Genomic DNA, 26,664 nt, shown 5'->3' on the forward strand with positions numbered 1-26,664 from the left:
TGTGACACTTAGCCTTAAAAGTACCCCTCCATCTCTGTAACTTTTAATGTTTTGTGCGGTTTTTTACTTGAATGCTACATTGTTTGATATCAGGATTGCTATTTTCTATTTCCATTTTCCTGATTTATTTTTGTCTATCCCTTTCTAGTCAAGGCTATGGTTTCTCCTGTGGTCATGTATGGATGTGACAGTTGGACTGTGAAGAAGGCTGAGTGCCGAAGAATTGATGCTTTTGAACTGTGGTGTTGGAGAAGACTCTTGAGAGTCCCTTGGACTGCAAGGAGATCCAACCAGTCCATTCTGAAGGAGATCAGCCCTGGGATTTCTTTGGAAGGAATGATGCTAAAGCTGAAGCTCCAGTACTTTGGCCACCTCATGCAAAGAGTTGACTCCTTGGAAAAGACTCTGATGCTGGGAGGGATTGGGGACAGGAGGAGAAGGGGACGACAGAGGATGAGATGGCTGGTTGGCATCACTGACTCGATGGACGTGAGACTGAGTGAACTCCAGGAGATGGTGATGGACAGGGAGGCCTGGAGTGCTGCGATTCATGGGGTCGCAAAGAGTTGGACACGACTGAGTGACTGAACTGAACTGAACTGAACTGATCCCTTTCTGAAACGTGTTTTTCTTAGTGTATCTCTTGTATATAGCAATGTAAACGGAACTAAAAATCTTTTTCTTTTAATAGATGTGCCCATGCATATTTATCTAGATGACTGCTAAGTTTGGTTTTAATCCTGTTATAGTATTTTATAATTATGTGTATTTTGCTATATTCGCTATAAGATAGGCACTCTCTGTATTTTAAAACTTTAAAAATTATATATTTTAGAAGGTTTACGTTTTTGTTTTAATGGTCACCTTTGGACGTTTACCTTTTAAATGCTCTTAGTCCCATTTTCTTGTTTAATCTTTTGCTATTTAGTTTCTTACTTGTAAAGTAAAGTGGCTGCAACAGAGTGATGGATTCAAAAACCAGACAAGCATGAGAAACATCTGATGTGTATGAACTGTTCCACATGCCTAGACATTCTGATTTAGTTGGTCTACTCTGAGTCCTACAAATAGGTATTTTAAACAAACATCTACGGTGGTTCTATTGTAGCTAGTCAGGGTCTCACATTTAAGAACTCTTAGACTAACTATCTGGGCTTCCCTGGTGGCTCAGACGGTAAAGAATTTGCCTGCAATGTAGGAGACCGGGTTCAATTCCTGGGTCAGGAAGATCCCCTGGAGGAGGGCATGGCAACCCACTCTAGTATTCTTGCCTGGAGAATTTCCATGAACAGAAGAGCCTGGCAGCTACAGTGCAAGGGGTCACAAAGAGTTGGACACAATTGAGCAACTAACACACAGACTAATAAGGGATATCATCTCGAGTTCTATGGGTCCATGTAAGCTTTTCTAAGTCAATAAGCTCTAGTATCTCATCTCAATATAAAAGGAAAGCAATGGATTAGTGATAGAGAATCCCAATTAGGTCACTGTATGGTTTTTCCCTATTTGCTCTTTCTTTTAAATCAGTTTAAAGCAATTAGAGAACAGGTTTTAAAAAAAAGGGGAGATCAGAAAGAGAGACAACTTCCCCCAAATAAAAAATAACAAAAGCAATTATATGAATGCATATGTAGAGAAAAAGACATTAAATAACAAAAAAAATACTAACCTCTTTCTAATACACTCTGAAAATTAATCACTTTCATAAGAGGAATAGCTACATGTTTTGTTCCCACTAAACTTAAGCAGAAGATAGTTAGAAATAACTGTGGCTGTTGTTTCCAAGATCTCATATATTCTTTAGTAGTAAATGCAACAAATGCCCCTTTGCATTTTGAAGAAAACCTTCTGTACATTAACAAGCAACACAAGCTCTAAGCTGCCATTTCACGGTATAACCTGTAAGTACTTTCTAAGAAAAGTAAATGTGAACAAAGTCATGTATAAGAGCAATGTTAATTCCAGGAAACCCAAAGGCATCCCTATATCTTCCCATTTGGTTATCTGAGGCAACCTGGATAAAATAAAAGACATTTCTGCTAATAGAATGCGTCTAGGAAAGACACTGCTGAACCACCTGTTTGGGACATACCCAATTGCCGCAGGGGTCAACCGGGTGTGCAGCTGAGGAGTCGCGGAAGTAGTGGTTGTGGTGAGGGAGCCATCAGTTCCAGTCTTCTCCCAGTCAAAAGGGTCACTTTCAATTACTCCAAAGGCCTTGATGCTGTTGTCAAACACGGATGTAAGAAGCTAAATCACAAAAGGAAAAAACTGGAGTAAGCCAACAGTAAACACAGTCACTTTATTCTATAAGAGAAAGTACCCCAGACTCTTAAATTAGTTTGGTAGTATCACTTTTTTAAAAAGCCTGATGATACAAATAGGGGAATTTGAGTAAGGACTACATAAGGATGATGATGTTCAATTAGCATTGATTTTTCTCAGTTGAGATACTGATTTTTAGTTATGAAGGATAATGTATTTTATGTAGGAAGATAAACAATGAAGCATCATACTACTTTGTGATGATGTGGCAAAGGGAAATATGTATTATATGCGTATGTGTGCATTCAGTTTCAATCATCTAAGCGATCAATTTTTTGGGGGGGAGAACATTTTTATATGCTTCAACTTAAGTGACCAAGGTTAACAGTTGGTATATCTAGGTTAAGAGGTATATAAAACTTCACTGTGCTTTCTTAGAATGTTTATGCTGGTTTGAAAAATTCTTAAACTATGTGTATGTGCACACAAACTATCAAAAAGAAAATCTGGTATTACTTTATATTGTACATTCTTTTACTTTTTGTCTTTAAATTCCAAAGGTCTGGTGTAATATTGAGAAAAATTGCATAAAGATCTTCCTTTACTGTTTGACAGTATGCAACACTTTCAATTTTATAGTTAAAACTGGATTAAGCTCTCATCATTTCTCTTACTGTTAGTATCCTACCCTCATAGATTCACCTTGCACATTGCCTGCCCCAGACCTGAAATCAGTACTTCTTCACTGGAGGATTTTTACAAAGGTCTGTTTCAGGCTTCAAAAATATTGCTCTGACTAAGAAGTGGAGAACAGATGCCATAAATAAGGAGGGGGATGAGGGTGCCAGGATCAGATGACCAGTTAGGAGGCTACTGTCAACTGAACCTGAGTGGGAACAGTGGAGGTGATAAGAAGTGGTAGGATTAGGACCTAGTATGTAGAGCCAACAGAACTTACTGCTAGAGTAGATGAAAGCTGTGAAAGTAAAGAAAGAATAAAGAAAATTTTATATTTCTGACCTGAGCTACTGGATAAATGGTGGTACCATTTAATGAGATGGAAAGTAGTGAATCTGAGGATTGGGATGTTTAAAGTTTTATGGAGTTTAGGGAGGAATAGGGAATACAGATACAAATTTGAGAGTCATCAGTGTATTGATATTACTACTGCTGCTGCTGCTAAGTCACTTCAGTTGTGTCCAACTCTGTGTGACCCCAGAGACAGCAGCCCACCAGGCTCCCTGGTCCCTGAGATTCTCCAGGCAAGAACACTGGAGTGGGTTGCCATTTCCTTCTCCAGTGCATGAAAGTGAAAGATGAAAGTGAAGTCGCTCAGTCGTGTCCGACTCTTAGCGACCCCATGGACTGCAGCCTACCAGGCTCCTCTGTCCATAGGATTTTCTAGGCAAGTACTGGAGCGGGGTGCCATTGCCTTCTAGGTATTACTTAAAACCATAGACTAGATGATACGATCTAAGTAGAGCAGGCTGCAAGGGCTAAGGCCAAGGGCACTGCAACACTTAGATGGAAAGATGAGGTGGACTCAGCAAATGAAACCAAGGAGTAGCCAGTGAGGCAAGAAATGGGTATGTGGTGTTGGCCAAGTGAAGACACCACCTCAACAAGGAGACAGTCAAACGCTATCAATTATAAACTTAACAGTTATTTCTGCTTATTTAATTGATTTCACCCAGACTGTAGGCTCCAAGAAGCTGGTACATGGCTCATCTTGTTCATTGCCGTATGAACATAATGCCTTCTATCAAAGAGTGTCATATTGTGATTTGTATGAAATATATATCTGGCCATTTAGAAGACCAAAAATATATTTCTCATATATATTTGGTCTCTGTCCACAGTTCCTGACTCACAGCTCCCCAAACTCTTGAAATTTTTTTAGAGATAAGAGCAATGGGAGCACTTTTTGTTATAGTATTTGATCTCTGTCCTCAGTTCCTGAAATCACTTTAGAGCCATAAAGGGGAAATGGGTGTCTTCTTATTCATAGCAAGCTCCTTTCTACCACAACTGGGTTTATGTTACTAAGGTGACTTTTGGAAAGCACCAAAAGATGGAGGCTGCTCATCAGAGGAATCAACCATATGATTAAAGGGTTGGAACTTTTTGTCCCACACTTGTGTCCTCCAGGGGAAGGAAGGGCTGGAGGTTGAATAAATTACCAAGGGTCAGGGAACTCTGCTCAATAGTACATAACAATCTAACGGGAGAAATAATTTCAAAAAGAATAGATACAAGTACATGTATTTCTGAATCGCTGCTGTACAACACATTGTTGATCAAACTATACTCCAAAATAAACTAAAAAGTTAAAAAACAAAAACAAAAAACTTTAAAAAATGACCAATGGTCAATGATTTAATCAATCATACCTTTGTAATGAAGCCTCCAGAAAAACCCAAAGTATGGGGTTCAGAGACCTTCTGGGTTGGTTAATACGTGGAGGTGCTGGGAGAATGGTGCCCTTAGAGAGGGCAGGAAAGCTCCACACCCTTTCCTCATAACTTGTTATATGCAGCTCTTCTATCTGGCTGCTTAAGTTATATCCTTTGTAATGAAATGGTAATCTAGCGGAAAACTGGTTTCTCACAACCTGTGAGCCACTCCAGCAAGTTAATCAAACTCAAGGAGGGAGTCATGGGACCCTCATAACTTACAGCCATTCAAGTCAGAAATACATGTGACAGCTAGGACTTGCAATTAAGTCTCTGAAGTGGAGGGCAGCCTCATGGAAACAAGTCATTAACCTGTGGAAACTGATACTACTTTTCTCTGGGTAGATGGTGTCAGAACTGAGTTGAATTTTAGGAATTCAGCTGGTGTCAGAGAATTGCTTGATGGTATGGAGGATAAAAACCATGTTGGAATTGTGGGTGAAGATCCCTTAAACAGTATCTAAAAACTGTTGAAGAATAAGCGGTTATTTATAATAATATTTACTATAAGATTCACTTGATCTTTTTGTCTAAGTCTCAAAGAAAAAAATAATAAATGCAGAAAAGAAAACTAAAAGCTAAAATGACTTGGGAAAGGCCTAGTTATAAAACCTGGGAATTTTTACTTTGGCCCTGTTTTTCTTGGCATAAACTATGTTACAGCTCAGACTTTTCACAAATTGTCAGAGGTAGAGACTTCAGAAAACAAAGGATGAAAGGGAAATGGACTGAAACCCTACACATATATAAGAACTGAAGAGGCAGACTTTGGACCCCTTTCCTAACTCTGGAACCTGATATTCTCATAGGTCCCATAGAGTGAGACGCTTCTTTCCTGAAAAGCGGAGTCGCTGGTCGCGGGGTCAGCATCTGCCTTGCTGCCTGAGTACTCAGCCTGCTACTGCTCAGTGTTGTGCTGGTATTGGGTGGTGACAGGGACAGCTCTAAACAGTTTTTATTGCCAGATGTCCTTTTATCATTGAATTCCTTACATTTATCATAGTATTGAATGTTTTAGAAATGTAGCATTTACACCACTGGGCCTCAAATAAGAAAGAGCTCGTTACTATGATGATGATACTGGAAACCTGCAGGAAGGATGCAGGGCACAGAACAAAGGAAATAGAAGGAGAGCTAAAAGCACTGAAGCACTGAAGGCACCCTACTGAGAACAAATGGTCAGATGATTAGAGCTCTGCAGACACCTTAAAGAGCAAAACATTTCAAATGCAGCAGAATACTTTTCTAATTCAGGACTGTGGTTGCTCCAAATCCTAAACTTCAACAGATTGGGATGGGATAAACAGGACAGGTCAAGGACTTTTTCCAATCAGAACAGGAGCTCATTGTGCTCCTGTTTCCTTTTTCTCAAACTGAAAAGGAAGCCAAGCAAAATCTGAAGAAACCTTCCAGGTGATTCTGACACTTCCCTCTAGGAAGGCATGATCTGTATCTCTCCATTGAGAATTACTGGAATCTAGTATACATCTGATTCCTTTACTTCTTTTATTTAATAATATATTCTTAGAAAATACAAACATCTACAGAGTCCTGGTTTCTCAAATTAGGGTACTGTATACCCTCAGGGGATGCAACCACATACCAGAGAGTTTAAAAGTCATTTGATAACTGTGGCACAGTTTCCTAGAGAATTTTACTCAGAGGTAAGACACTTAATACATTTTATAATACAATGAACACAAGGAAGTTAGAAAGCAATATTCATAGGAATCTTTAGGATAAATCAAGAGAATGCAGAGAAGTTGTGGACTCATGGCTGACATTTTAAGACTGGTCCCAGACCTCTTGAGAACATGCTCATACTTTGCTGCAATAGGAGAAATTGGTGAAATAGTGTGAGAAACTCTAGAAGTATTAACATCATTAGGAAGGTGACTCTTCCTTGAATGGAAGTAGGGACAGGAGGGAGGTTGGGGGAAGGAGACTGGTGTGGGGGATGTGGAGAAAAGAAGAGGGAGGGCCTGAGCAAGGTCTAGACAGACAACAGTGCAGAGTTACTTTTTATGTGGTTACCGTTGTTGATTATTTGTGTCAACTGTCTATCCAGCTGCACTTACAGATAAGAGGTAGTTGTTTTTCTTAATCCTAATTCTAATGGGATATACAATAAAATGTTTTTTCTAAAGCAAATTATTCAAGATACAAAGTACATAAAAATAAAGTACATTGGGCAATTAGATTCTGAATAATTTTGATTTTCTACTTTTCTGTAATTTCCAAACTTCTTTTATGACATGTACTGCTTTCAATAACAAGAAAAAAATTAACAGAAATGCATTATCTAAAATAAGTTAATTGTATATATAAGCAGGTGTAGTCCACAAAAATGCATGGTAAAGCTCCTGCCACATGGAATACCCTTATTCTTCTCAGTAATCAGTCATCTGACAAAGACATAGTGCCTGAGGGAAGCATTCCGTCCCCTCTTCTTATCCTTAGCACAAATGCAATCAACAGCTTTATCATATTTACCTCCATATGAAACCCTAGTTTGCCCTTTCAAAGAAAATGCAGATAAAGTCCAATTATTGTAAAAACAAGAACTATTTGCAATGTGATACTGGGGACTGAGAAGTCTGATTCCTGAATTCTCAGTTAATAAATGGTAAATTAATGGACCAATAAAGCACTTAACCAGTAGAGCACAATGGCAATGCTGTCTTGGCTGTTTCAAAGATAGATTATTTACAGCAAAAGAAACTGCCTTACTTCAGTGATAAGCAGATGCAATAGAGGAAAAGAAAGGTTCTACATTTCTCTCTTTCAGGAATTTTTTAGCAGCACTGGTAGAAGGAAAAAAAAAAACAAACTGCAACCTTTGGAGAAAAGAACCAAAAAAAGAAGAGAGATCAAATAAAGAGAATGAGTTGAAGAAGCTGCAGAGTTTTAGGCTGTTTTCACCACTTATAAGATACTAGAACAACTCAGGAGTAACCCCTGGTTGGCTGCCCCAGGGCAGCTGAGCCAGCATGAGGCAGCCTCAGCCACTGTGCTGCCTGTTACCAAGGTCATTTTTCAGGTGCTCATCAGCCCACGAGGTAAACTGGCAATGTCTAAGCTTTAAGGTGTCTCCTAAAAAGCCCAGTGAAAAAGATAAGCAACATTTCCTTTTCTCCTTAACAGGACAAAGCAGCATAAAAGAAATAGAAGTTCTCTTATTAATATTAATAACACAGAAGTAATGCTGAGTAGAATAGAAGAATGAAAAGTAAGATAATTGTAAGTAAATGCAGTGTCCCTGAGGGACATGTAAAACCTCTTCAGGTTAACATGATGCTTTACAATTCATAAAACAGTCTCACAATTATCTCATTTATATCCTAACAACACTGTGGGATAGGAATTTTCACCATTTCACAGGTGAAAAAGAAAACAGGCTTAGAAAAGCCATACAAATGGTGTGTAGCAAAGCTCCAACTGAAATAGATCTTATAAACTCAGTGTCATTTCCACCATGTAAGAGTTATAGCTGGTCAGCAGGTGTTGGGCTGTACCCTGCAAACCTGCAAACCCTGTAGCTGCCATACTTCAAGACTGAAGAAAGATCCAAGAGACACTGACAGAGACATCACTGGTTTACTGGATAGGATATCTTACACATCCGCAGCAAAATGGTCCTGGAGCAACACTTCGCAGTGCAGCAGGCAGACCACAGCAGCAATCGTCACCCCTAGGGGATGAAGGAGGCTACCACTTGCAGGGGAAATTGACATCAGATTGGTTCAGCAGTTACCAGGGAAACCAGCAACTGGGGCAAATCCCTCAGAGCCCTCAGATTTACAACCATCACAAGGGCTGATGCTTCTCTTTCATAAACAAGGAGGCAGAATCATTCTTGGCTAAGGACTAGAACAATCACTAGCTGGGGCAGGGGGCAAGGATGTTCCTGTGAGAAGGGTATAGGTGGGAAGCAGGAACTGGTTGAACAGGGGATGTGCAGAGAGCAAGTGAAGAGCCATGTTAACTGGTGTGACCATATAACAGGCAAGGCAAAAACAGCATAAAATTGCAATTATCCTTGAAAGCTTCTTAAGATGTCCACAAAGTACAGGACAGTAGTTGTACTCAATGCAAAATAGCTCGTTTTCCCCTCAGCATTGGGAAAGACTTCTATTTCTTCAGATGAATGTGAATGAAGCTACCTACGTTTAGGGGCTATACTGTACCCCCAAACTACTATTCTTTTAAACATAAGAATCACACTCAGTACAGCCTGATTGCTGTTAATGAGTTGACAGTGAGGCAAGAGCAAATTCACAAGGGCACTACACCCTCACCGTCACCACAGAGCATGGCTGGCTGAGCCAAAGCACAAGAGAATCACGGACACGATGAAACTGCTCCATCTCCTGAATGCGCAGCTGAAGTTACGTGAGTCTAGTAAACATGGGTATTCTGTGACTCTACTGTACTCTATAGTTATAGCAAATACCCATTCATTGGCTCAGACAGACACTGAATGCCTAAGATGCTGGGTGCTAGGAATGCAAGAATGAACAAAGCAGTCTTGTCTCCAGAGTGTCTGCATTTAACAGAAGCAATAATCAGATTAAGCAGAGTTTGTTCAATTTGGCAAACTTTCATTAAATGACTGTCACTGTACTAATTTCTTGAGAAAACTGAGCTAAATGTGCAAGGTCCTGGCTCTAATGGAGTTTATTTAGAAAGGTGACACAACAAAATACTGTTCTCAGAGTTTAGTGTAAGAAACCATTCCTGTCTGAAAGGAATGTCTGCTGCATCTGAGTCAGGCCTTCAACTTCATAAGACAAGCAAGCAGCATTAAAAAACACAGGCATTCCAGGCAGGACAAGCTGGAAGAAGGGCTAGGAGTCCCATCTGACTGCACTGAGGGGTCCAATAGAGCTGATACACATTAAGTACAACTAAGAATGAAGGAGATAATTAGAAGAGGGAAAGCAAGAATTCACCCACTTCTCTCTACCTCCACTGCTTACACCCAGGTCAAGACCATCATGGGTCCCTTGCCTCCTGCCCAGGAAGGCGCTACCTCCCAGCCTCTCTTACAATTAGAACTGAGCCAATGTGATGTAGTTCTGGTAACAGGGTACCAGCCAAAGTGTTCACATCACTTCCAGGTCTGTTCTTAAACCCCCAAACCGTTATCTATACTTGCTCTTCCCTTTCCTGATGACTGTAAAGGCCATGGATTAAAGATAGCAGAGTTAAAATATGGGTGGAGCCTGGCTGTTCAAGGTACCACTAGAGTTGCCCAAGAGAGAGGCCCAACTAACTACACTGTTTTGTGAGCAAAGACAAAAAACAAACAAACAAACAAACCTGTGGTGTTAAAACACTGATTTTTAAAATATTTCTTTCCAAGGTACAGCTCAGTCTGTCTCAATACCTTCCTAAGTAGTCTCTAATTCTCTGCCTCATTTGAACGCACACAACTACAAAAGCAATCCTCTTCAAACACAAACTGGATCACCATGTTCCTGTTTATTAGACTTCCAGGGCTTCCTGTTGCACCAGAATAAACTGAAATGCCTAACAAGATTGGCAAGGCCCTGTATCACCTGGCTTCTGCCCTCCTTTGCAATCTCATCTCAAGATACTCTCTCCCCTCATTTACCACATTCTATATGCACATGTTCTTCTTCTTGCTTATAACCTTCTTCCTCCTGTTTTTGTTCTCCATGTGGCCATTATAGTCCCATTTTTTAGAGCTCAGCTTACGTGGGCAGTTTAAGAGAGAACGAGAGAGAAACCTTCCAACACCTTATTTTATGGGACGTTCCCCCTTGTTAATCTCTAGATCAGCCTCCTGTTTGCTTCAAAAGCAGCCCATCTGTACCTTCTGAAAAATGTTACTATTGTTATTAGAGTCAGGGGAGCCTAAAACACCTCTAAGTCCCGCAAAGCAAAAGGCAAGCCTGCTAAACTTTGATGGAAGCACTGTATAAATAGCCCTGTTTCTAAACCTGGAAATTATATTAAGATTAAGGACACTTGGATAGCTTCCTCTCTCATGTCTTTTGATGTTAGCAATACTCTGGCAATGTATGAAATGGCTCATCTACACATTTTAGTTTCAGGCTCACCAATGATGTGTATATTTATGGGTTTCATTAGTCTTCTCAATTTGCTCATTGATGTGGAGGAATTCAAGATAGATAAAATTGCCCCAGGCAACCCTCAGAAATAGCTCTCTTTCTCAAAACACTTTAAAAGGATTTATTTAAATCATAAGATGGCAACAGCAAGATTGAATATTTTTATCACTATCTACATTTCTGAAAAAGTTCACCTAGCACGTTTTAAAAAAAACTTAAAATTTGAAATATAAATTCACAGGAAATCATAAAAACAGTCAAAATAGTACCCTTTACCCAGTTTGCCTGATGGTAATATCTTAAATAACTAGAGTACAATGTCTAAAACAGGAGAATAACATTGTTGCAATCCAGAGAGTTTATCAAATTTCACCACTTTTAGGTATACTTGTGTGAAGAGCTGACTCATTTGAAAAGCCCCTCATGATGGGAAAGATTGAGGGGAGGAGAAGAAGGGGATGACAGAGGATGAGACAGTTAAATGGCATCACCACTCAATGGACATGGGTTTGGGTGAACTCCGGGAGTTGGTGATGGACAGGGAGGCACGGCATGCTGTGGTTCATGGGGTCGCAGAGTCAGACACAACTGAGCGACTGAACTGAACTAAACTGTGTGATTTTATGGTTCTATACAATTTTATCAGCAGAGGAGATTCTTGGCCTAGCATTTGTCTCTTATAGTTGCTATACTTTCGAAAGCTAATAAAAACAATCCACAGGTTCTGTATCTCAGGATTTAACCAACCAAATTAAAAATATTAAAAAATCCAGAAAGTTCCCAGAAGCAAAACTTAAATTTACCAGCAACTAGTTTCAAGCATTTATATTGCACTGGAATGGGTGAATTTAACTCAGATGACCATTATATCTACTACTGTGGGCAAGAATTCCTTAGAAGAAATGGATTAGCCATCATGGTCAACAAAAGAGTCTGAAATGGAGTACTTGGATGCAGTCTCAAAAATGACAGAATGATCTCTGTTCGTTTCCAAGGCAAACTGTTCAATGTCACAGTAATCCAAGTCTATGCCCCAACCAGTAACGCTGAAGAAGCTGAATTTGAATGGTTCTATGAAGACCTACAAGACCTTTTAGAACTAACACCCAAAGAAGATGTCCTTTTCATTATAGGGGACTGGAATGCAAAAGTAGGAAGTCAAGAAAACACCTGGGGCAACAGGCAAATTTGGCCTTGGAATGCGGAATGAAGCAGGGCAAAGGCTAATAGAGTTTTGCCAAGAGAATGCACTGGTCATAGCCAACACCCTCTTCCAACAACAAAAGAGAAGACTCTACACATGGTCATGACCAGATGGTCAACACTAGAATCAGACTGATTATATTCTTTGCAGCCAAAGATGGAGAAGCTCTATACTATCAGCAAAAACAAGACCAGGAGCTGACTATGGCTCAGATCATGAACTCCTTATTGCCAAATTCAGACTTAAATTGAAGAAAGTAAGGAAACCACTAGACCATTCAGGTATGACCTAAATCAAATCCCTTATGATTATACAGTGGAAGTGAGAAATAGATTTAAGGGACTAGATCTGATAGATAAGAGTGCTTGATGAACTATGGATGGAGGTTCCTGACATTGCATAGGAGACAGGGATCCCCATAGAAAAGAAACATTAAAAAGCAAAATGGCTGTCTGGGGAGGCCTTACAAATAGCTGTGAAAAGAGAAGCGAAAAGCAAAGGAGAAAAGGAAAGATATAAGCATCTGAATGCAGAGTTCCAAAGAACAGCAAGGAGAGATAAGAAAGCCTTCTTCAGCGATCAATGCAAAGAAATAGAGGAAAACAACAGAATAGGAAAGACTAGAGATCTCGTCAAGAAAATTACAAGAGAACATTTCATGAAAAGGTGGGCTAGATAAAGGACAGAAATGGTATGGACCTAACAGAAGCAGAAGATATTAAGAAGAGGTGACAAGAACACACAGAAGAACTGTACAAAAAAGATCTTCATGACCCAGATAACCACGATAGTGTGATCACTCACCTAGAGCCAGACTTCCTGGAATGCGAAGTCAAGTGGGCCTTAGAAAGCATCACTACGAACAAAGCTAGTGGAGGTGATGGAATTCCAGTTGAGCTATTTCAAATCCTGAAAGATGATGCTGTGAAAGTGCTGCACTCAATATGCCAGCAAATTTGGAAAACTCAGCAGTGGCCACAGGACTGGAAAAGGTCAGTTTTCATCCCAATCCCAAAGAAAGGCAATGCCAAAGAATGCTCAAACTACCACACAATTGCACTCATCTCACACGCTAGTAAAGGAATGCTCAAAATTCTCCAAGCCAGGCTTCAGCAATACGTGAACCGTGAACTTCCAGATGTTCAAGCTGGTTTTAGAAAAGGAAGAGGAACCAGAGATCAAATTGCCAACATCCACTGGATCATGGAAAAAGCAAGAGAGTTCCAGAAAAACATCTATTTCTGCTTTATTGACTATGCCAAAGCCTTTGACTGTGTGGATCACAGTAAACTGTGGAAAATTCTGAAAGAGATGGGAATACCAGACCACCTGACCTGCCTCTTGAGAAACCTATATGCAGGTCAGGAAGCAACAGTTAGAACTGGACATGGAACAACAGACTGGTTCCAAATAGGAAAAGGAGTACATCAAGGCTGTATATTGTCACCTGCTTATTTAACTTATGTGCAGAGTACATCATGAGAAATGCTGGGCTGGAAGAAGCACAAGCTGGAATCAAGATTGCCAGGAGAAATATCAATAACAGATATGCAGATAACACCACCCTTAGGGCAGAAAGTGAAAAGGAACTAAAAAGCCTCTTGATGAAAGTGAAAGAGGAGAGTGAAAAAGCTGGCTTAAAGCTCAACATTCAGAAAATGAAGATCATGGCATCCGGTCCTATCACTTCATGGGAAATAGATGGGGAAAGAGTGGAAACAGTGTCAGACTTTATTTTGGGGGGCTCCAAAATCACTGCAGACGGTGACTGCAGTCATGAAATTAAAAGATGCTTACTCCTTGGAAGAAAAGTTATGACCAACCTAGACAGCATATTCAAAAGCAGAGCTATTACTTTGCCGACTAAGGTCTGTCTAGTCAAGACTATGGTTTTTCCAGTAGTCATGTATGGATGTGAGAGTTGGACTGTGAAGAAGGCTGAGCGCCGAAGAATTGATGCTCTTGAACTGTGGTGTTGGAGAAGACTCTTGAGAGTCCCTTGGACTGAAAGGAGACCCAACCAATCCATTCTGAAAGAGATCAGCCCTGGGATTTCTTTGGAAGGAATGATGCTAAAGCTGAAACTCCAGTACTTTGGCCACCTCATGCAAAGAGTTGACTCATTGGAAAAGACTCTGATGCTGGGAGGGATTGGGGGCAGGAGGAGAAGGGGACGACCCGGGATGAGATGGCTGGATGGCATCACTGACTCGATGGATGTGAGTCTGAGTGAACCCCGGGAGTTGATGATGGACAGGGAGGCCTGGCGTGCTGCGATTCATGGGGTCGCAAAGAGTTGGACACGACTGAGAGACTGAACTGAACTGAGGTTTTGCAAGCAATCTAGAGATGAGTTAAAGTATATGTCAGGGATGTGCGAAAGTTATACACAAGTATTATGCTGTTTTATATGAGGGAGTTGAGGACCAGTAATCCCCAGGGGCCTGGAACCAATCCCCTGCAGATATCAAGGGTTGACTGTACTCATAATAAGATACATTTGCTTTAATTTGACTACAATTTTAACATCTTCACCTTCAGTTTAACAGACAGAAAACAGGATAGGAGATTATTAGGCAAAGTACAATTCAATTTTCTTAACATTTGTTGAAAATTTAGGTGCCAGGCACAGTGTCAGGATAGTGTGGGATAATAAAAACAAAGTAAGACACAGCTGTACCTCCAGGATATAAAAGCCAGTAGGGACGGACTAAATATAAATTTGGATGTAATTTCCCCAAACACCATAGTGCTTTCTAAAAGTGAATGTCAGCCTTTATTCAAACTGAGACGTGCATAAAATTCCCAGTAGACAGCATCAACTCTCGGTATGCCCATGCTACAAGGGCGAGCACTAGCAGGTTACTGGTAGGGTGCTGACAACGTGCAACTTGTTAAGATAATAATGTTCTCTGGCAAGAAACTACGATTTTTTAAGAATTCACAAACCACAGACATTCACAGTAAAAGTGGCTTTGGAAAACAACATCATTTAACACCTTGATTATGAAATATATTCCCTTTGGTCCTATGTCAGAACATATAAAGTTGGAGACATACTGTTTATCTGACCTCTGATACAGCTAGGGAAGCAGTCACACTAAGTACTGGTATGGTTTTGGATTGCTGCTAGAGAAAGTTTGTTGCTGTTCTTAACTATACTGGTTGTTCAGTAAGGAATTTAAAATTTTGAAAGAACAGTAATTAAACTCGAATTTAGGAATGAATTCCAAATTATAAAATTAACCATTGGACAGTATTAATTCACAAGAACATTCGGATTCAAAGTAGAGCAATTTTTATGAAAATGAAGACCGTAGCAGGGTATTGTGAGGAAAGCAGGATACAGAAACTGCAAAGGTCAGATCTTTCTGGAACCTGACATCACACTGATACTAGTCATCAGAGCATCTTTTAGTCCCCGACATCTTTTTCCCAATTATCCTTCTCCCATCTACTGCCCTCTGCTCCTACTCACTGCTTACGGAAGATCAAAGAGCAAAGAAGAATCAGAAAATGTTATGAAAATGTTATGCCTGCTCTCTCTCTTCTAAAATAGGGAAATTACTATACTTTCTGTTGTTATCAGGTGACAGAATAACAGTGAAGCCTCTAAAAGAATGTCCAAATGAAACACCAGAGCACAATATTTTGTTAATTCAAGTTGTAGGTGTAAGTTTCAAACTTTAGCTGGTGAACATTATAGTCTTCTTTGGAATGTAGGCATAACTAAGCAGAGAATGTAATTAAAAACTTTTCTTGCTGTGTAATTAATACATTAAACTTTGTCAATAAAAAAATTATTACCACCCAAGATGAGAAAGTTGGAACAATTCCTAGCTCCTCCTGATTCTAGTCTTACAAGTAAAACTTCATTATTTCATTGCAAGTAATGTGAACTCTACACATTTAAAAAAATCCAGATATAAAATATAAATATGAGAACATATTCCAAAGCGACTCATATACAATGTAATTTTGCCATTTGTTAGCCTATATGTTATAACCCAAATAGCCACATAGAAAAGAACAACACAGGCTCACCTACTTAAGATCTCTAAGGACTCAAGGCTGTATGTTGCTTCTCTGCTTTATGTTCTACTTATGTATTATACCAAAACTGCATTTTTCACAAAGAAATATTCATTATATGCAAATAAGTTCACTGTGCAGTAGACAGTCTTTTAGTCTTCGACACTGACAACACTTTAGAATATGAACCCTCCACTAGGGCTTCCCTGGTATCTCAGCGGTAAACAATCCACCTGCTGACGCAGGAGACATGGGTTCAATCCCTGGTCGGGGAAGATACCACATGCTGCCGTGCAACGAAGCCCATACACCACAACTATTAAGCCTGTGATCTAGAGCCTGTGAACTTCAACTTTTGAGCCCACGTGCTGCAACTACTGAAGCTCGTGAGCCCTAGAGCCAGTGCTCTGGAACAAGAGAAACCACTGCAACGAGAAGCCTGGGCACAGCACCTAGAGAGTAGCCCCTGCTCACCACAATAAGAGAAAGCCCATGCAGCAACAAAGACTCAGCACAGCCAAAAATAAATAATTTTTTAAAACTTTCATTAACAGGCAGTAAAGCCCAAGTGTTGTCCTTTGTAGATAAAACTTATACACTGACATTATTATTATTAATCAATGTGTGCCTTGAATTTATGTTTTCAGTAGTAGTGATTATCTTGCATTAAGCTCTGACCAAGTTTCCCTTGAGAGCAACAGAATCTTCTGAAATTTAGCTGGTTGGGGTTTGATATGCAATTTATGGTAAGCCTAGTCACCCTTAACAGGCCTCACTAACTGATGCTCTTAGGAAATGTTTCGCCGACCACAGACAAAATGGAGCCAGTAATTTTTACTGACTACTGTCCCACAGCATGTTAACACATGACATGTAACTCTCAAGCCCTCAACAGATACATTCCTGAGCTGGACATTTCCTTCTGGTCAACAAATTAGATACTGGATTTCCATAATCTGAACTATCAGCAATTCAAAACTACCAAAAGAATCACAGCAGGAGCAGTTAGAATGCTACACGATTAACAAATCTAAAACTCTTAATGACATATGTTCATCCAGAAGGGAGAAAACACACACATGTGCGGACATGGATAATGTCATCATCAGTTAATTTAATGACATTTCTCATGACGTATTAAAACAGTATTATTTTTTTTAAAAAGTATTATTCTAGGAACCACTTATACTCATTTACAACACCCTCAATGGTACAATGCTTGGTAAGAATAAATACTAAAAGAGAGAGAAGAATTAATCTACAGAACTCACAAAGATGATTACCTGGTAGTCTGGTTTTGTAAAATAATCCAAAGAGGAAATGTGCTCCAGAAAGATGCTGAATTCTGGAGGGAGATGTTTTAACATAAGCCTGTGGTCATACCTTTCCTTAATAGAGCCCACTTGTTCCTGGGAAGTAAAGAGAAAAGGAACCAAAGTCAATTTCTCTTGGAAGCTACATATTAAGAGCTTCTCAGTAACAGTCTCAAGGGTATGTAAAATTGAACAATATAATGTGACAATTAAAAATTAAAAGCCTAATTGACATTTCTTTTCTTGGCAACCATCAGTGTTTTCTCTGTTTTGTAGATATTCATTTGTGTCATATTTTAGATTCTACACTGTAAGCGATATCACATGGTTATGTGTCTTTTTCTAACTTACTTCACTTAAAAGACCTAATTGACTTTAAAAAAGAGAACTAGTGAAAATAAAGCTAAGATAGCTTGAAATCTAATCACAAATGATAGCTGTACTTAAATTAGCATTTTCATAGAAAAAGTTATAATATCAGCTCACAGAAAGAAAAATATACATATTAGGATATAGTGAAAGGGTTGGAAAATGTTAACTCTTATACATAAGTATACTTTCAACAAAAAATGCCTACCCAGGAGAAATTTTTACTCCTTCCCCTACCAAAACTGACGCTTCTATTTTGAAAATTACCTTGTCCTTTATTTTTCTCCAAGGGAGCTGACCAACCACAAATTCCACCAACATGTAGAACAAGGACCAAAGGTCATCATGTCTTCCCATTTCCTTCATAAGCAAAAGAGAATTCAGTCACATTACATTACTGCTCCTGTGAGTACATTACATTGTTTAAGGCCTAATCATTGAGTTTTCATTTTCCCATAAAACTATCTGGCAGGTATATCTATGTATCCGTTATAGCTATAAAGCAATCTACATGGTAGAACAGATTTACTGAAAAACTTTCGATATAAAGAACACCCCAAAACCCAGAAATACTGGAAATAATGTATTTAAGAACCCATTAATTAATAAATGAGTTAATTAATTAGTAAAGGAAGGTGGCTGCCAAGGAATTCAGAGAAGGGGGAAAGGGGAGTCAGTGCTAAGTGGGTACAGAGTTTCAATGTTGCAAAATGAAAAAGCTGTAGAAATCTGGTGCAAAATAATGTGGATATACTTAACACTACTTAATTGTATATATCAAAATGTTTAAGGTGGCAAATTGAATGTTATGTGTTCTTTACTACAATATATAAAAAAGATGAAGTAGCAGCAAAGAAAATCTTTAGAACCAAAATGAAAAGAAAGCTGGAAACATGAAAAGCAACCTAAGACTGAAGCTTTGGTTTTGGCTGTTTGGAGGCATCTGTCATAGGTTTATCAACCAGGGTTTTATCAGTCATGTAGGGGACAGGTGTAAAAACATTAAGCCTACACAAGACAGGAGTTGTAACTGAGACACTGCCCCACCTCTACCCCCACCATATACCTAGGACCCTCAAAGGGCTATCTTTAATGCAATATTTGGTATGTACGTTATTGCTACAATAATTTTATGCCTGGTAAAATTTGACCACTATCAAAGAGATAGTGTTATTTTAAAACAAAAACAAACAAACAAAAAATAACATCCTGAGAATCTGTTACCATGGGCCTACCCCTCAGTCAGCTTTGGGGTTTAAATTTATATTGTCTATGTGGTACAGGAAACGAAGTCCAGAAATGGTGTTTTCTGGGTAATCCTATTCTGCAGTAATGACAGATGCAAATGAAAATCCTCTCAAGGTAAAAAAGTACCCTTAAATTTAGGCCTCTTTAAAGTCTTATAGATAAAACCCCACCAGATCATTATTTAAAATAGCCCAGGTTCCTCTGTCCACAGGATTCTCCAGGCAAGAATACTGGAGTGGGTTGCCATTTTCTTCTCCAGGGGATCTTTCTGACTCAGGGATCAAACCCACATCTCCTGCATTGGTAGGCAAATTCTTTGCCACTGAGTGACCAGGGAAGCCCTTAGGAAGCATTACAAATCTCAAAAAGAATAAATATAAAGAAATCCACACCAAAGCAGATTTGAAAATTTCTACAGGACACCGAAGACAAAGAAAAGATACCAAAAGTAGTCAAGAAAAAAAAAGACGATTAAATGCAAGTTTCCCTGGTGGCTCAGACGGTAAAAGCATCTGCTTAAAACGTGGAAGACCCAGGTTCTATCCCTGGGTGGGGAAGATCTCCTGGAGAAGGAAATGGCAACCCACTCCAGTACTCTTGCCTGGAAAATTCCATGGATGGAGGAGCCTCAGAGGCTACAGTCCATGGGGTCCCAAAGAGTTGGACACAACTGAGTGATTTCACTTTCACTTTTCACTTTCAGCAAGAATGGACAAAGATCTCAGTAAGAACCACAGAACCAGAAGTAAAATAATTTCTTCAAAGTATTGTGATAAATGGGCTTCCCAGGTGGTGCAGTGGTAAAGAATCCTCCTGCCAAAGCAGGAGACATGGGTTTGATCCCTGGGTCAGGAAGATCCCCTGGAGTAGGAAATGACAACCCACTTCAGTAATAGTGCCTAGAAAATTCCATGTATAGAGGAACCTAGTGGGCTACAATCCGTGGGGTTGGAAAGAGTCAGCCATGATTGAGTGACGGAGCGCACATACATTGTGATAAAACAAGTATTAACAAAAATGCAGGAAAACAATGAGATGAAGTAAACAGCATTCAAGTATTTTGAAAAGTCCTTGTATTGTTTGGAAATTATTCATGTTAAAAGTTTCAGATTCTCTAAATAAACCTGCTTTCACTTAAAAGAAAACAAAAAACAAACAAAAATGGTTAAGATTTAGGTACCCCCAAAATAGAAACGCAGTGCATTAAGTTTAAAAATTATCAAATCAAGGTCACAGAGCATGGAAGAAAGAAGTATATTAGAATTACCTGGGAATTATTTTTAAACTAGACAACAATCTCTCAAGGTTCTGCTAGTTGTATTCCTCTGCCACCATATACATTGATGATCAGTATTGTGAAGCTGAGCTAACGTATAAAGCATTCTATTCCTCAGATGTGTTGGGACCAGAAAAGAAGGGTAAGAACCACTGCAATATGTGATCAAATTTCCCTATCAACATTAAATAAGTAGGTTAACAGAACAGCTGATAGATCACTCTATGCTGGAAAGGCTTTTAGAAGAAATCTGTACTCTTCAAATTTAAAAAAAAAAACACATAATCTCTTTCTAGTAGTTATTTTGGAAATGCTTATATTATGATCCCTGAACATGTTTATGCTTATCTCAAAATGAATGTCATATTTCAAAGATTCCAATGTGAACATATTCTTTTACAGAATTAGAAAGTATAGTACTCCTAAAATTTTGCAAGAATCTATCTAGAGAATGAATACTTTCTTTTCAAGATAGAATAATTAACTAAATACCACAAAATAAAGCACACTGAATCAAATCAAATGAGTTACAAATGCTTAGCAGAGTATTTCACACAGACAAAAAAATACTTTAACTATTTTCAATTTATAATCACATCCTAAGAAACCAAGTTAACTGAAGCATTGTGTGTAAAACCACAGCATTCTCGTCCTATTACATTTAGCATCAGTCAAGTTTTAATCAAAGCAGTTTTGGCTGTACAAGAATAAGGTAACAAAAATCAAGAGATTTCTCTTTATCAAGGAATCACATGTTAAATTTCCCAACTCTGTCCAAACAAGTTCAAGGATTGAGAATCCATAAAGTACTCACCTTTCCTACTCATAACTAAAGTTCAGGGTAAGGAAAAAAAGTATTAAGAGCAAAACAAAAGGATAAAAGTAAGAAAAAAAAGAGAGGTTTTTAAAATTTAACCCAAAAAGAGATGAACAATTCACTAAAGATGAAAGAAAAATTTAAGCTTCTATATTTTAAATCTTCATAAAAACAAATGTTTGATGGAGAGAGGATATAATAGATTAGACGTATCTTACGGATAAAATGATGACCTACATTTCATTACGTATTGATAATATGAATTCCCAAATAAATTCTTGAAATAGAACACAGATGTCTTATTTATGCAAAATTCTTTAATAAATGTATTAATACTTACTTATATCTAATTAAGGACATAAGAGTCCCCATAGATGTGTATATAATTAGCTATTAGATTTTCTGCCAAATTCAATTTTATTTTCTCTGTAGCTGTACACATCTATTATATATCCACTATACACCTTACCATGCATTAGTATTACTAACACCTCTGCACTCTAATGTAAAGAAGTCAATCTGATTCGAGCATCAGCATGCTCATACAGCTATGACTCGAGTTCAGACACCTACCCTGTTCCGATGAGCATTGACTGATGCATAACGAACTGTCCCTCGAAAGCCTGCCACAGCTCGAGGCTACAAAACCAAGCAAAGGGTAATAAATGAGCTTTAAATAGCATAAGATTCAGCACAGGTGAGCTCATGAAGTAGAAGGGAGAAACATGTATTATACTCAAGAAAACATGACTTAAATTTCTAACTTTTTTTAATAACTGAAATTATAATAATTAGAGGAGAATATCTCTAAATCATACGTTTAAAATATAACAGCTATTAATGAGTCCTATTTTAATTATCAATGAATCTCATTTTTTATACCTACATTTATACCTAAATAAAGTAGGATTTATGATAAATAAACTCTATCCATGAGAAAACATAAATGCTTTCATGTACCCAGAATCATGCCAAGCATCACAGTATATACATTAATATTCAGACTCTGGTTACAAATAAGTACATTAAAAACATGAGGTCTAAGCAAACTAAGATACCAACCTCTTTGTCTTGGCTATATCACTCAAACTCAATTCAGAGACAGTGGCAACTTGAACCTCTCCCTGTACGTGTAATTCACGTATTTATAAACTCAAGTTATTGCACACTTATTATGTGCCAGGTACTGGGAATAAAGTCTACATAATATGTGAATCCCAGTCCCAGAGAGCTCAACTTGGAATAAAGTCTAAATTCTAGTTATTTGGCCTATAACACCTTCCATGATTCTGGCACTTGCCTCATGCCAAAATGGATTTACTTGAGGTTTCCCCTCCGATCAAGTTTGTTTCTAGCGCAAGAATTTGTACTTGTTATTCTCTCTAGCTGGAACACCATCTCTCTACACACCTCCAATGGCAGGCTCTTCTATCCCAAATTCAGCCCTCTGCTTGAATGTCACCTCCTCAGAGAAATATTCTTTAATCATCATAATTTAAAATAATATCTGCCCTTGCAATGCCACTCTGTTCTTTTACTCTGCTTTATTTTTTTTCACAAAACATCTTTTGCTACCTAAAATTGATTTTATTCATATTTTTACTTATTTGGTTTTTCCCTGCTTCTTTCAATGGAATATAAACCCTGTGATGGCAAAGTCTTTGTTTTGCCCACTTTACAGACACAGAAACAAGTTCCAAAAAGTAAACTTATTTGAGGACACAGAATTAGTAGGTGATAAAACCAGGCATCAACCAAGGTCTTCTGACTTGAAATCATACACTCTATTTCATGCTAAATCACTTCAGTCGTGTCCAACTCTGTGCAACTCTATGGACTGTAGCCCACCAGGCTCCTCTGCCCATGGGATTCTCCAGGCAAGAATGCTGGAGTGGGCTGCCATTTCGTTCTCCATGTTTCTACTTTACTGTTTCACAAATATCAAGTCAGTGCCTTTAAGATTCATGGATGATGCTATAGCTCAACAGGAAAACTGCCGTCCTTTAAAATGATCATGGCCAATAATTTTCATTAGTAGAATTTTTTGCTCTCTTTTTCAGTAATGTCAAATTATCCTCAATTAACATGTACTAATGTGGTAGTCTGAAGAGATTACAATGAATGTTATTTTAAGAGTCTTCAGTTATCAGAGTCGTCTCAGCCATATGCTACACAGATAAACATTCTATGTGTTCTTCCTCCATTTGTTCATTTCTGCAACCTGTGTTTAATCTGTTCATATTAATTATCTACTTATTTCTTCTTTCATCAACTTATCTTTTCTCCTTCAGTTATTCCTTTTTAGTTTCAAGACTTAACTATTTTTAAAATGTTCTTTGTATTTAATGTCAAGTCTCAGGAATCAAAAATTTCTGCAATCTATTTAAGCTCCCTTTTTTCCCTTAGCTGCCATTCACTGACAATCACAGTCAGTAGATCGCAATATTTTCCTAAGACATCATGACTAACAGGAATATCTAATATTCTCAATTTGGTTGATGTAACTCTGAGGTTGGAGATTTCTCCTTCTAGAAGGAAAACAATTAAGAGTCCTTTGTTCTGACTCTGACCTTACTTTTGCCATGGAAAGGTTGAGACAGAGGTAAAGAGATCAGCTGCCTAGGGAGATTTTGATGTGATCCCTCCAAGAAATAATACCAGGTCAAAGAAATTCAGCCACCTTAAATGATGCAGAAAAAACAATTCAACCTAACTGGGGAAAGCAGCTATAAATGCAGGTAACTGTAATTGAAAGTAGATTATAATAAACACCATTAGCAAAGTACAATGAGCTATGAAAGTCTAGGAGTGGTAAGAATTAGTTTTACTTGGTGAGAAGAAAGGAGAAGTCCTGTGGAGGAAGGATGTCTTAAGAATAAGGCAACACGTAACCGAGCCTTAAAATAGATGATCTCCAGAAACTGCCTCAATTGATGGTAATTTGGCAATAGCTATTTCAGATGGTAAAGATCTGCCTGCAACACAGGAGACCTGGGTTCAAGCCCAGGTCAGGAAGATCCCCTGGAGAAGGAAATGGCAACCCACTCCAGTATTCTTGCCTGGAGAATTCCATGGACAAAGGAGCCTGGCAGGCTACCATCCATGAGATTGCCAAGAGTGGGACACGACTGAGTGACTTTCACTATTAACCATCAAAGTTGCAAATGCATACGTTCTCTTTGACCCAGCAATTACACTTCTGGAGATTTGTCTTACAGATATGCACTTTGCAGCTGCTCTATATTCTGACACGGAAAGATCTCCTGACACACTGTAAAGTGAAAGAAAAAGGGAAGTGTACATTATGCTACCTTTTGAATCAAAAGGAAAAAATAAGAGTACACATTTGTACTTATTGTACACACATTATGAACTTCAGAAAGAATATGTTAAGGAACTAAATGTTAAGGAACTAAACATTAAGAACAGAGGAGCCTGGCAGGCTATGGTACGTAGGGTCGCAAAGAGTCAGACACAACTGAAGCAACTAAGCAGAAGCAGCATGCAAGCATTATCTTAAAATGCCCAGTTTCCAACAACAACAAAAAGTTACAAGACATGCAAAGAAACAAGAAAGTGTGACCCATATATGTAAAAAAAAAAAAGTAGGCAACAAAACCCACTTATGAGAATGACTAGATGCTGGACATAAAAGGATTTCAAAGTGGGTGTTATAAATATGTTCACAGAACTAAAGGAAAGCTTGATTAAAGAAAGGAAAGTATAACGGCAATGCCATATCAAACAGAAATTTTAATAAAGAGAAATTTTAAAACAGAACTAAATGTAAATTTTGGGTATGACAAACACAGTAACTGAAACAAAAGTAGTATATGATGTAGAAAGAAGCTCAGACGGCAAAAAAGACCCTTGATCCTAAAGGGGTAATGTGTGTTCTTACAAGATACACTCTAACTCTGTGCATGTTTTTAAAAGCTGTAACACTCAATAATAAAATTAATGAATACTATCTGTAACGTAATCATAAACTCTATACGATACTTCTTGGATGATATCCATTCTGATACACAATCGGCATTTCTTTAAAAAGAGTGATACTATAATAAGCTAATCCTCAAATATTTAATAATAGTATGAAAAAATCTTACTGGTCTGACGTCACCACAGGAATTGGTAAACTGCCGAGCCAGGCCAAAATCAAGCATATAACATTTCCGACACGTACTAGGAAAGCGACCCATGGCAAAGTTTGACTAGAAAATAAAGAATGAAAACATACCTATTATTATTATACTTAGTCCTTATATCTTATCCTTCCTGTATTTTAATTCTTCTATTTAAACTCTATATAATACACATCCCACATATACTGCTCTGGTCAATGTTTATTGGATATTAACACATTATTTTGCTGCAGGTTCTATTAATGCCTAAGATCAGGTGAACTTGAGCAAAAAATTTGTGTGACTATTATAAAGTTACATAAAATACAACACTGATTTAATTGGAGTCAGTACTCTAATAAGTTTCTTGAAATTCTAGTCTAAGTCACTACTTAAACAAACACCCAACCCTTATTTTTTTAAATGGGAAGAACTAGAAGTGAACAAAATAGAATATATAGTCCAGAAATTGAAATGAATTTCCTATAAGCATCATGAAGCTGAATTTCACTAAGTGCAAAAATGAAAATACAATTCAAGGAAACATAACAGACTTAAGGACAATATATTTTCCATCCTTCCCTTAACAAAGATAAATGTAGCATTAAATGACCACAGGTTTGCAAAAATGGGTATATTAAGTAAAAGAATGTATAAAAGCAAAAGTCTAATTGTTATAGAATTGTTAGCTTTTATTTTAAAATACTGTTCTACTTAGGGAGCTTTCTAATCATATTGGAAACTCTTCAATTACTATGCTTCTCAAATAATGACATTTAACTTGACATGGAAATAAAAGCAGGAAAAATCTACATTACATTAAGTCTGACTCAACTATGTTAACTTTAGCTGTCATTTTCACGTAAACTGTTTAATTTCTGAAATCATGTAGCAACAGATGGGTATAATTTTCAACTGCAACAAGCAACACAATAAATTTATAGTAAATACAGCATATCAGAAATGGGTCATTTCCCCTGTGAGTAACACAAAAACCAAGGAGAAAATAAAAGCATATTTAACAGTTACAGAAATTGCAATTTCTAGGAAAACAGAATAGAAAAAAAATACTATATTGGCATGGTAGCACTCAAGAGAAAAAGCAAGCTCTTTTATAATTGATGGTTTCTTTCAAGTATAATTTGTCACTTGAGAAATAGTTCAAAGAACACAATGCCAACATCTAAAAACAACATGAATCTGTATTTTTAACCAATATCAGAAAAAAGAAATCTGAAGAATGACTATCAATTTAGGTGTAAAGCTAAGTAAGTATCAGTGTTAACACATAAGTCAAACATTAGTAATTTTTAATTCGGCTGCTGAGCAACTTTCATTGTATGAGAAAAGCTCTTGATTATAAGTTATAGTATATAATTATCATTTTAAAAAAATTAAAAGGCAAGTTACAATACATTTCAAGTTTACATCTCTGCCACAGAAACTGAAACATTATCTTGTATTT

The 26,664-nt window shown here is 37.9% G+C and overlaps 1 protein-coding gene across 1 annotated transcript in view; it reads right to left on the reverse strand.

The window, feature by feature from the left end:
- Positions 1 to 26,664, reverse strand: part of TTBK2 (tau tubulin kinase 2) — a 123,350-nt gene that overhangs the window by 22,951 nt on the left and 73,735 nt on the right. The window contains exons 6-10 of the mRNA XM_069596071.1: positions 25,185 to 25,289; positions 21,649 to 21,714; positions 18,002 to 18,094; positions 17,336 to 17,461; positions 2,093 to 2,250 (exon numbers count right to left, since the gene is read on the reverse strand). Coding sequence (XP_069452172.1) covers positions 2,093 to 2,250; positions 17,336 to 17,461; positions 18,002 to 18,094; positions 21,649 to 21,714; positions 25,185 to 25,289 — 548 coding nt within the window. The remainder of the gene's footprint in view (positions 1 to 2,092; positions 2,251 to 17,335; positions 17,462 to 18,001; positions 18,095 to 21,648; positions 21,715 to 25,184; positions 25,290 to 26,664) is intronic.

The sequence above is a fragment of the Ovis canadensis genome, chromosome 7 (assembly GCF_042477335.2).
Source record: "Ovis canadensis isolate MfBH-ARS-UI-01 breed Bighorn chromosome 7, ARS-UI_OviCan_v2, whole genome shotgun sequence".
Classification (NCBI taxonomy): Eukaryota; Metazoa; Chordata; class Mammalia; order Artiodactyla; family Bovidae; genus Ovis; species Ovis canadensis.